Source organism: Tenrec ecaudatus, chromosome 11, assembly GCF_050624435.1.
Source record: "Tenrec ecaudatus isolate mTenEca1 chromosome 11, mTenEca1.hap1, whole genome shotgun sequence".
NCBI lineage: Eukaryota > Metazoa > Chordata > Mammalia > Afrosoricida > Tenrecidae > Tenrec > Tenrec ecaudatus.
Genome location: NC_134540.1, coordinates 150982541 through 150994691, shown reverse-complemented (window position 1 = coordinate 150994691; position 12151 = coordinate 150982541). Strand labels below are relative to the sequence as shown.

Genomic DNA, 12151 nt, shown 5'->3' with positions numbered 1-12151 from the left:
GCAGCAGAAAGAGCCAAACCAAAAACGGAACTCACTGTCACCCAGCATCCAGATGCTGACTCACAGCCACCCCATAGGACAGGGCAGAATTGCCCCAGCGAGTATCTGGGACCATAACTGCTAAGGAGAGTAGAAAGTCCTTTCTCCAGAGGAGCGGCTGATGGTTTAGAACTGTTCACCTTATTCTCACAGATCATGCAACTACCATGGCGTGCAGCCCAATGCGTAAGCAGTCCGCCATCGGGCTGCCCTGACAGAGGCCTGAGGAAAGACCCAATGTACCCCTGAAATAAAACGAGCACTCCAATAAAACGACGTGGGGGGAGCTGACACTATGAGATAAAGCTTGATGAGCAGACACGGACCACACTAGGCTGGTTGCTGATCAGGTCATGGAGGCCAGTCTTGGTCTGAAGAGCAACAGGAGTTGACAAAAGTACTTTAGAGTGTGAAGGAAGCGTCAAGCCTGATGGTCAGAAAGCCCACTCTGGCTACAGAGGGGAACTAGTGTGGCAATGGAAATCACCAGATAGGAGACTCTCAGATTATGGTGCATTGGACTAGTGTGGGGCTGGAAGAGAAGCAGAAATGTCCAGAAAGAAGAGCTAGTGACTCGGTCGTTTGGGGCTTGTTCCTCAAACAAGGAAGATCGGGTTTGGATGGGGAAGATGGTGAGTTCAGTGTGGGGCAATACAAGAACTTGGAATGTCAAAAACATTCTACACATACATGGAAGACGAGATGAAGAAACTGGTGGCAAAAGGAAAAGCCAGTAATAAGCGTTTGCACTGTTTTTAAGTTCAGTGCTGAGGCTGGGGAGAGAGTCTCTTGGAGAACTGAGCTTAATGATTCAGACCTCTGCAGCATCACTGTTATCGCTGATCTGAACAGACACGCCATGGTAGTAAGGCCCTCTATTATACCCATTCTGGCCAGCTGCCTAACAAGGGGACCACACGGCTGCTAACATCCAAACCGGATGTTTATAAATGAGAGTACTTTACTTGACTAGACCACAAGATCCGAGACCCATCCATAGATAGTACATGGTATGAGATAGAGAAAGTGGACGAGAGAGATAACACCTACTATTGTCTCAGAAGTGCCTCAAATTTCTAACTCTTTCACAATCAAATAACTTCCAACACGTAATAAGGGTATAATTGTACATATTCTTCATTTCTGTATTTAAACAAAAAAAGCATCCTGGATAGTGTTAATGAAAACACCTTTGCTCAAGATTCAGCAACTAGATAAGGAAGGATAAGAAGAGCAGAGCTTCTCTAAAGGCCAGCCCAGAGTTTGTTTATAAATGTAGTACATTTCAAAATGACGTTATTTAACCAAGTCCCTAGGTTTTATGTTCTAATAACATGTTGCACTCCAGTGTCACTTAGGCTAATTTATTCAATTAGCTGAGATGATAAATGTTTAGTGCTAAGCTCAGTACCTAGAAGATAATAAGAAATCCACAAATGTTAGGATTTACTCTATGTTGCTCTGTTAGTCTGGGTGGACTTACAGAAACAAATTCATAGATACACTCATATGTGTTTAAGAAAGAGCTTTATATACAAGAACAGTTGAAAACTGAGAAAACATCCCAGTCCAGTCCAGACCAAATCCATAGGTCCAATATTAGCCCATATGTCTGATACCAATCTATAAAGTCCTCTTCAGACTCACAAAATACATGCAATGATCCAAATGCAGAAGGATCACAGGCCAGTGGGTTGGAAGTCCTGTGGATCCAGCGGTGCTGTAAGCATCTCAGTGCTGGCTGGGGTCTCTATGTGGCTTCTCCAGGTCCAGGGTTCTGGTTGCATCAGGGTAGGTCCATGTGGCTTCTCCTCAGGCATGTCTCGCAGGGAGTGAGCAGAAAGAGTCTCCAAGGGAGTGAGCGCACAGAGAGAAGAATGTCTCCCACCTCCAAGGAGGAAAACACAAGAGTTCTCAGAATTCTCAGGAGAAGGCCATGCCCACTGAGGCCTCATTGGTTATATTTTGATTGATTAGCCAGACTCCACCCCTTCACTCGTAATCCTCTCAAACTGACACCAGATTATGTAACTAGCACAGTTGCCCCCAGATCTTTCAGTATTTGACAAGGCTTTGAAGCTACGCGTAAGGTTTTCAGCGGCTACTTCCTCGGAACTGGGGAGCAGAGTCCTTCTTCATTGGCTGTTCTTAGTCTGGCAGCTCTGCTGCAACCTGTCCACTTTGGGCGACCCTGCTGGCCTTTGAAACAGCAGTGACATAGCTTCCAGCATCACAGCAACACGCAAGCCACCCCAGTACAACCAACTGAAAGAAAAGTGGTACAGCTGAATGGTGGTGCTGGAAAAGAATACTGAATGTACCATGGACTGCGAAAAGGGCAAACCAATCTGTATTGGAAGTAATACGGCCAGTGTTCCTTAGAGGCAAGGAAGGCAAGACTTCATCTTACAGACTTTGGACATGCTATTGTCAGGGAAGACCAGTGCCTCGGGAAGGACATTGTTTTATAACGTGGAAGGGCGGTGAAAAAGAGGTAGGACCTCAACGAGACCCAGTGGCTGCACTAACGGGCTCAGGCACAGGAAGATCTGTGAGAATGGCACAAGGCTGTGCAGTTGTATTCCGTGGTGTGAGGTTGCTATAGGTTGGCACCCAAGCACAATAGCCACTGGATCAAAACATACCTGCCATGCTGACACAAATCACGTGTCTCATCAAGAGTCTGAATAAAGAAAAGTATCCCTTTATAAAGTATCTGAGTATTTTCCCCAAGGACATTGAATGATACAGGAGAAAAAAAGGATTCTATCTTTTAGGCCTTAAAAATCAAGCGTATATGTTATGTGCCATCACATCCTTGTTTGTAAATACTATATTTCAATATTCAGGAGAAAGACAACATGTCTAATGATACCAGGAAAAAGGGCATACTCACTTGTCAATTGAGCTTTAGATAGCGTTTCGCTACAGCTATACGCGTGACCCCTCTCCTGCAGCTTTAGCCATTCCTGGGCTGGAAACAGGTAGAGTTTAGCGTCTTTTCCAATAGCTGCAGCTATGTTGCTGATTCTGACACACACAAGAGCATGGTCACCTTGACATTAAAACAAAAAATTACACAGATGAGCTTGGTATCCGACGGAACTGGGATAGCAGACATTTCTACAGCATCTGTAGTAGCACACTGGGTTAAGTGTGGGGCAGACTGCCTCATAGGCTCGCTGTAAGTCGTATCCAACTCATTGGCAGTGGGTTCTGTGGTTTTGGTATTTATCAACAACATGTACCCTATACCTGCTATCACGAAGACGTGCTTGGTAATGTACAGGGTGACGGACAATGAGGAAGACTGATAGATTGACACAATGGCTGCACTACAAAGCTCCAACAGAGCAATGATTGTGAGCATGCCACAGGACTGTGAAGTGCTCCATTCAGTTGTGCATGGCACCACGATGAAACATGGTCCCTAACAACAATATTTATCAGAGTGGGAGTCTAAAAAGCACAATTTTTCTTAAAGCTCACTTAAATAGAGAAATCACATCAGAATGAAAGTCACATTCATATGCAAGATTACTCAAACGAGTCATCAAAATGAATAGGTGGTTTTTTCCTTGCAACTCAGTTGATAATTGGTAACATTGCACTGACTAAACAGCACCTATGATATCTGGACAGACACTGTAAAATAACTTGTCTCATTTCACAACTTTTGGCTCATTTTACAACTACTTTGCATGTCACTAACATTTGTTCATGATCTATAGAAATTTCCTACCTCCGTGTATTGTTTTTTAATTCAACATAGCTACTCATATTCAATTATATTTCTAATATTTATAAATAAGCATAAACAAACAAAATGCCTCAGGGCAATTAAGTTGGCTCTGATTCACAGCGACACTATAAGAAAAGGCGCGCCTGGCCCCATGGGGTTCCAAGGTTTCTACTCTTTACAGGAGTAGACAGCTTCAAAAACAAGTCTAAATAGGTGAGCTCAGGGGTAAACATGTATACCTACTACTAAATTTAATACTACTAAATTTAATATTACCAGAACAATACACAAGAGTAAATCAGAAAACATTGCTACTAGGGTTCTCGATTCTCCATGAGGTTTCAAAAAGTTCACGAAAAAATGGAATGAGTGATAATGTGATTTTTCCATGAATTTTTTGAAGACCGCTTGTACATCTTTTATTTATTCCAAAGAAAACGCATTTAAACATCTCTCTGTAACAAGTGGATACTACAAACAAGGTCACTCAGTAATATGTTTGTCTTCCTCTCCTCCCAAAACCAAATGAGCCTCCCACCATTGAGTCGATTCCTTTACATAGGTTTTCTGATGCTATTAATCCCCCCCCCCAATAGTTTTACTGGAATATAATTCAAATATAACACACAAATCAATAGTTCAATCACATCAAGAAGAGTGGCACTATCATCACCACAGCAATTTTAGATTATTTCCTTCATTCTTATACTCATTGTTATTAGCTTCCCATTTCTCCCCACCTCCCCTGCTGTGCCCCCAAGAAATCATGGATCAACTTATTCTTTCTATAGATTTACCTATTCTGGATTTCATATATGGGAAAACATACCAAAAAATGAAGAAAAGAAAAACAAGAATAGCAAAATAAAAACCTCAATTGAAAAGAAAGCAGAAAATATTAAAAACTAGAACAAATGTAAATGGGTCAAAAGGGAGATCAACCGATAGGGTGCTACATTTTAACCTACCTGCAACTACAACAATCTACTATCCAATTGATTTGCAAGACAGTAAGGCTATTCACGTCCCTGGTCATGGTCAGAGAGGATTCACCGGGAGCTTGATCTAGGTGGACTTCCCCTTCACTTTTTTTTTTTAAATAGCTTTAAAATGAGTCAAAAGGGAGATCAAATGACAAGATAGCACATTTTGACCAACGATGCTTACCATAATGGACTTTCCAATGCTGTCTACAATAGGGCTAGCCACCTCCCTCAACTAAGACGGGAGGGTACTCACTACAGCAGTGGTTCTCAACCTTCCAAATGGAATGCCATGACCCTTCAATACAGTTCCTCGTGCTGTGGTGACCCCAACCATAGAATTATTTTTGTTGCTACATCATAAGTGTAATTTTGCTACAGTTACAAATCAGGCGACCCCTTTGAAAGGGTCATTGGACCCCCCCAAAGGGGTCGCAACCCACAGGCTGAGAACCATGGCGCTAGAGGCTTAATCCATGTGTGGGCCCTGCAAATGGATTTTCGGCTTGCACTGTCATCCATAACCTTCTGCAAACTAAGTGTTCACAATTGAAGCTCCGATACCATCCCTTCCTGTAGATCTGGAGGCTGGTGTGCTTCTTCGATGTGGAACTAGTTAACAACTCACTTAGATGGCTGCTTGTCTGAAAATAAGTCGTTAAGATCCTAGACCAGCAGTTCTCAACCTGTGGGTTGCGACCCCTTTGGGGGGTGGTGTCAAATGACCCTTTTACAGGGGTCACCTGATTCATAACAGTAGCAAAATTACAGTTATGAAGTGGCAACGAAAATAATTTTATGTTTGGGGGTCACCACAACATGAGGAACTGTGTTAAAGGGTCACAGCATTAGGAAGGCTGAGAACCGCTGTCTAGACTCTATTCTTTTTGAGAGCCAGGCACCATCTAGTTTCATCATCACACTTTGCTACAGTACCCATATCCTCAGTGTCTCTTCATGAGGTCGAGCACCAAGCAGGGCCATGTCATAAGAACTAATTGTTCTTTGATTGGGGCTGGAATTGTGTAAGCCCCAAACCCATTTATACATCCATGGCTTATATGTCTCTAGTCCACCTTAGAGCTCTCAGTGTCATTTTATTTTAGAGAACATTATCAATCACCTCCCTAGGGCATCACCTCTACTGCCATCAAGTCAATGCTGACTCAGAGGTCCTATGGGGCAGGGTAGAGCTGTTCTGAGTCTCCATGAAGCTATCACCCTTTACCCAGGGAGTGGTTGGTGGGTTTCAATCTGAAGTCCTTGGTAAGCAGTCCAATGCTTACTCAACAGTTGCACCAAAGGTTCAATCTAAAGAGTGGTTTCCATGAGGATCTGCTGGGCCAGTTACATTTAAGGGGAGAGGTCACCACAGAAGGTTATGGTGTCTGCTTTTGAGATCTCCAAGGAGTGAAAAAACAGCCAAAGTTGGGGGAAGGAAGTTCCCTCACAACACTGTAACCGCTCAGCCTTTGAAAGTAGCAAGGCTGTCACCTAAGGATTTTGTTGGATAAGCTTACCCTTACTTCTAAGCCTCATTTTGTCCCTTTACACTTCTCTGTGGTCCCCAAACTCAAAGACTTCAAAGGAACACATTGAGTTCCTAAAGGAGCCCAAGACTGTCCTAACAGCTATTCTAGCATGATACAGAATTGCTCCGGAGAGGGTAAGAGAGTGGAAGCATCTCTGCCTTCAGGGGTGTTATCTTCTGAACCTGGATTCACTGAATATAGCTCCTAACTAATGCACACTCAGAATGCATGCCTCCCAATGATTCTGGAGAAGTCTAGATTGAGTACATGTGCGTCTTCTCTACGTTTATTAGGTTATCATAAAAAAATATTGAAGTTGTCATAAGTTTCTCTGCTGGTCTTGAGTGATTACTATCATAGCTCTCATGCACCAGATTTCCCAGCACTGCCTCATGATGCCCTCTAGTCAAGTGGCATTACTGTTGCAGTCAATACTCACTAGTCACTGCCAGTTCAGAAAGTAAGGAATGTGCAAAGTGATCAGAAAAATAAATAAAACCCTCATTGCGGATGGTATCCTCTTCACTTCCCAAGATGTATTTCTTACTGAAGTATGAAAACTGGGTTATCTTTTATTTTTAAAAGTTCAAATTGTTAAAGTTAAATAATCCCTGCTTTTTCCGAATCAGGTATCAATTCAATGCCTGAAATTTCAGAATCAGGCACCAAGTCTAAAATCTCTCCCCATACTTTAAATTCCTTTTCAAACCTAATTGACTTCAAGTTTTTATCACTTCCTCTTAAAAATTCTCTCTATTATGAGCTTCACAGCTACTTATTTTTATTCTAAACACTGTATGAAATGAGTCAAGGATCTTAATGTCAACAGGCAAAAATTACTAGAAACCCAGTATTTCTAAAAAGTGGCAGGAAGACATACCAAGAGAACCACTTAAAATTTGAGGATGCTAAAATAAGAAGCACAACTAGAATGAATGGCAAGTTCACTCACTGAAGCAGTCATGACTGGTCTTGGGGAAAGACTAGAAGGTAAAGTCAAATGTCACTCGGATTTCAATAGGGCTGGGGGTGACACAAGAACACGAATTACTGTCATTGTGTCAGCTTAACTCTAGACCCCAAGAACCATAGTAAATAAACTCCGCTAGTAACCAACTGCTAAAGCAATACTAACTAGATCATGAGATGTTCTATTATGTCTCTATGAAATTGGTTTCGTAAAACAAACACACACACACACACACACACACACACGAAATCGAAATTCCTTGGCTTAAATTCACAGGTAACGCAGCTGTCACCGTGTAATATCCGGCCGTCTGGGCGTGGGCTGTGCAAACGTCACTGGGAGAAGACTCTCGAAAAGGGTCCTGAGCAGTCATTCTTGCACGCGCGTGTGTGGGGAAGGGCGGAGGGCAAAACGTCCGTCAGAGAACAACACCGTCGCTCATCCGACACGCTGCAGGTCCAGGGCGGGAAGCAGCAACGCCCGGGCGGGCAAGACTGGCGTCCCGCGATTCCGCCGGCCGCGGCCGCAGGACTGACTGCCGGGGAGGCGGGGCAGGTCGCGGCGCGGGGTCCGGTCGTCCCACCTGAGGCGGAGAGGTGGGGCCCGGCCGGCATCTGGGACAGGCCCACGAGCCGCCCCCGCTCTCCCCGCCCGCAGACCTACCGTGGAACTCGAAGTGACCGAAGCTCTGCCCGCGAGTGTCTCGGGCCGCAGCTGTGCTGAAATGGCCCCGCACGGTCTTCGCCTGGCCGCCCGGGGGCCACCAGCAGCACGTAAGGGCCACTGCCAGCAGCTGCAGCCCCCCCATGGCCGGCTTCCACCCGGCACCCACACCCCGGGCCCAACCGCCTCGGGCCGCCGGCCCCACGTCGGCAGCGGAGGGGGCGGAGCCTGGTTCAGGGGCGGGGCCCGGTCACGGAGAGATTGACAGCCAATGAAATTAGCCATCGCTCCACGTGCCAAATATACTGACCAACCAGAAGCTGGTGGGGGCGGGACGTGCAGATCCGCGCGTCCCATCATTCCCCGGTTTTTCTGCTAGTTCCCGCCTTTTTTGAATGGAGAATGAGGATGCAGCTGCTTCGGGAAAAATCTGTAGTCCGCTGCGTTCTGGTCTGGCGTGCCCTTACGCATGCGCGGAGGCGCTGTCTTCTTGGGTGGTACTTTGCGTGTGGAATTCCCGGAAGAATTAAGAAACAAACATGTCTGGAACCGATTTTAGTGGAGGAAAGACATGCCCTCCGAGAGCATGAAATGTATTCTTTTATCTTTAAGAAAGCAGTTTATTGTAGTTTGGGCAGAACAAACTAGTTTCACATTCAATGATTTATATACGTTTTTTGTTTTGTGACTTTAGTTGTAATCCCCTTAATATAACACCATTCTTCTCACTTGCTACCCGCTTTCCCTATCTCCACTTATCTTTCTTTCCTATCTCTGGTACTATATAGCCTACCCTGCACTTCTGTGTTTACTTCTCATAGAGAGTTAATTATATCTGGACAAACTTGAAAGCGTGCCTTCTCTTGGCATGCCAACCAATTTTCCTCTCCTAGGTCCCTGCCGTCTTACGGATCATTATAGCGTCTCCTCCCCTTCACATCTCCAGATCCAATCAATTCAATTAAACGTCCATCTGCACTTCTGGCCATTGTGGCAGCAGCTGCTTCTCATTGCTCACTGGGTCCCGATGGCAGCAGAACTTCCTCCAGTCTCAACTAGTTCTATTTGTCTATGACCCATTGTCTATCTTTCCACTGCCATCCAGTAGACTCTACACAACTCATTAGGGTTTCTAAGGCTGGAAATTGTTGTTGACAGTACCACCAGGGTTCTTGTTTCTAGAGTAACTTACTGCCATTCCTACATAGACACCACGTGGGGTTGCTATGACTTCCATATAGGGTTTCTGAGGCTGTAAATCTTTACTTGAGTGGATAGCCTCATATTTCTCCAGCAGCACAGCTGGTGCACTTGAACTTCCGGCCATGCTGGAACAAGCCCAAACTTTCCAGATCATGCCAACAGGGCCTCTTTGTAATTGAATCGATTATTCTGACTCATAGCAACCTTATATAGAGATTCCCAGGCTTTGTAAATCTTTACAGGAACAAACAACCTCACCTTTCTCCCTCAGAGCTGCTGGTGGGTTTGAACCGAAAACCTTGTGGCTGGCAGTGCCACCAGAGTTACTTTGAGAGGCGGAAATTTTGGGGGAATTCACTTTAACTGCATTTCCTCTCCTAGGTTGCCATGAGACAGACTAGAAAGAAAACTCTGATCAATTTAAGGAAACTGGTCACTGAAAAATACTGTGAAGAATAATAGACCCATTTGCACCTGATTGTGAAGATAGTACAGGGCCAGGAAGCATTTAACTCTGTTATGCATAGAGTTGCCATGAGCTGCCAACTCAATGGTAGCTGACAACTCTCTCAAAGCATAGCATTGTCTTTATGACAGAACTGAGACTTGGCTGGGGAAGTCTCTACCTTTCCAAATGTCTACCTCTTAACTTATAAGTACCACCCTCATCCAACCACTTGCAGTTAGCTGCACATTCAAAGCCCTCAATCTGGCTCTAAGCACTAGAAGTTCCTCCTGACAGGAATACTTCACGTGTTCTACCAGTCACATTCCTTAGTATTTTCTTTCTCCTTTGTTTGAAATCATTTTATTAGGGTTCATACAACTCTTATCACAATCCATACATACATCAATTGTGTAAAGCACATTTGTACGTTCGTTACCCTCATCATTCTCAAAACATTTGCTCTCCTCTTAAGCCCCTAGCATCAGCTCCTCATTTCCCCACCTTCCTCATGAACCCTTGATAATTTATAAATTATTTTGTCATATCTTCCACTGTCCGACATCTTCCTTCACCCACTTTTCTGTTGTCCATCCCCTAGGGAAGAGGTTATATGTAGATCCTTGTAATCGGTTCCCACTTTCCACCCACCCTCCCTCCACCCTCCTGGTATCGTCACTCTCACCACTGGTCCTGAAGGGATCATCCACCCTGGATTCCCTGTTTCCAGTTCCTATCTAACAGTGTATATCCTCTGGTCTAGCCAGATTTGTAAGGTAGAATTGGGATCATGATAGTGGGGGGAGGGGAAGCATTTAAGAACTAGAGGAAATTTGTATGTTTCATTGTTGCTACACTACACCCTGACTGGTTCCTCTCTTCCCACCACCCTTCTGTAAGGGGATGTCCAGTTGCCTACAGATGTGTCTTGGGTCCCACTCTGCATTTCCCCTCATTCACAATGATATGATTTTTTGTTCTGATGATGCCTGGTGCTTCTTCCATGTGGGCTTTGTTGCTTCTGAGCTAGATAGCCGCTTGTTTACCTTCAAGCCTTTAGGACCCCAGATGCTATAACTTTTGATAGCCGGACACAATCAGCTTTCTTCACCACATCTGCTTGTGCACCCATTTGTCTTCAGTGATTATATCTGGGAGGTGAGCACACAATGATATGGTTTTTTGTTCTTTGATACCTGATAACTGATCCCTTCGGCACCTTGTGATCACGCAGGCTGGTGTGCTTCTTCCATGTGGGTTTTGTTGCTTCTGAGCTAGATGGCCGAATATTTATCTGCAAGTCTTTAAGACCTCAGATGCTATATCTTTTGATAGCCGGCACCATCAGCTTTCTTCACCACATCTGCTTATGCACCCACTTAGTCTTCCGTGATTGTGTTGGGAAGGTGAGCATCGTGGAATGGTAGTTTACTAGAACATAGTATTCTTGCATTGAGGGAGTACTTGAATGTCCATCTGCTACCTTAATACTAAACCTATACATATATGCACATAGATCTATTTCCACATCCTCATATGTAAATGCATTTACCTATGTATATGCCTTTATTTAGACCTCTATAAATACCCTTTGCCTCCTAGCTCTTTCCTATATTTCCTTTTACTTTCCTCTTGTATCACTATCATGTTAAGCCTTCATTTGGGTTTCAGTAATTCCTCTAGGTTACATTACCCTTGATCATGCCCTACAAGACCTCCTACACCCACCTCACCCCCGATTTGGATCACTTATTGGTGTCCTTTGTCCCTGGGTTTGTTAACACTACATTCTCCTATTTCTTCAAGTATTTTAAAGACCCAAACTTAAATCACAAATCTGTGTACCCTGACCCAGACCAATATCCCTTACTCCCTTAACAGAGAGCACTTAGCACATCCTTTGCAAGTGTGTATTTAGCTGAATATCCCATTTTCGCTCCAATTAATCAGAAACGGCTGTTATGATAGCTCAAAATTATTTTATAAATGATGTATATAGCTTATTTTATTCAATTATATTTTATTACATATGGTTTTCACAATAGGTATATCTCACCAGTTTGGGGAAAAAAATCTTGGGGAAAGACATCTTACCATCTACCCAAGCATTTTCACTATTTCTGGTTGACCAGGAAGAAACATGAAGTGCTAATAGTTTACAATTTTGAAAAATAGCACTGGTTCTTTTTAAATCACAAAATTCAGACATGCTACAGGGAGAATTCAGTAAAAAGTGTATAAAGTAAAAATGAAAGGCTTCATTTTTCTCCTTTTCCTGTTCATACTAATACAGAAGTGATTCAAAAATCTCACTGCCATCAAGTCAATTCTGACTCATGGTCACCGGAAAAGACAGAGTAGAATGGGTTTCCAGGAGTAAAAGGGTCTTTCTCCTACAGAGTAGCTATGGATTTGAACTGCTGACCCTGTTGCTAGTACTCAATATGTAATCCACCATGCCACCAGGGCTCCAAACACAGAGATAACCCTTGTCAATCGTGTGTTTACAAATCTATGTGGTGTTTGTAAGCCAAGGAGAAGAGTAATACAATTGGCTTAGCAGAAAGCTACAAC

At 43.9% G+C, this 12151-nt stretch overlaps 1 protein-coding gene across 2 annotated transcripts in view; it reads right to left on the bottom strand.

Moving 5' to 3' along the window:
* Positions 1-8141, bottom strand: part of GPR180 (G protein-coupled receptor 180) — a 39876-nt gene extending 31735 nt beyond the window's left edge. For both annotated transcript variants that reach the window (XM_075563534.1, XM_075563535.1), the window contains exons 1-2: positions 7930-8141; positions 2936-3094 (exon numbers count right to left, since the gene is read on the bottom strand). In XM_075563534.1, the coding sequence (XP_075419649.1) occupies positions 2936-3094; positions 7930-8074 (304 nt within the window). In that variant the 5' untranslated portion in view covers positions 8075-8141. The remainder of the gene's footprint in view (positions 1-2935; positions 3095-7929) is intronic.
* Positions 8142-12151: the final 4010 nt, after the last annotated feature.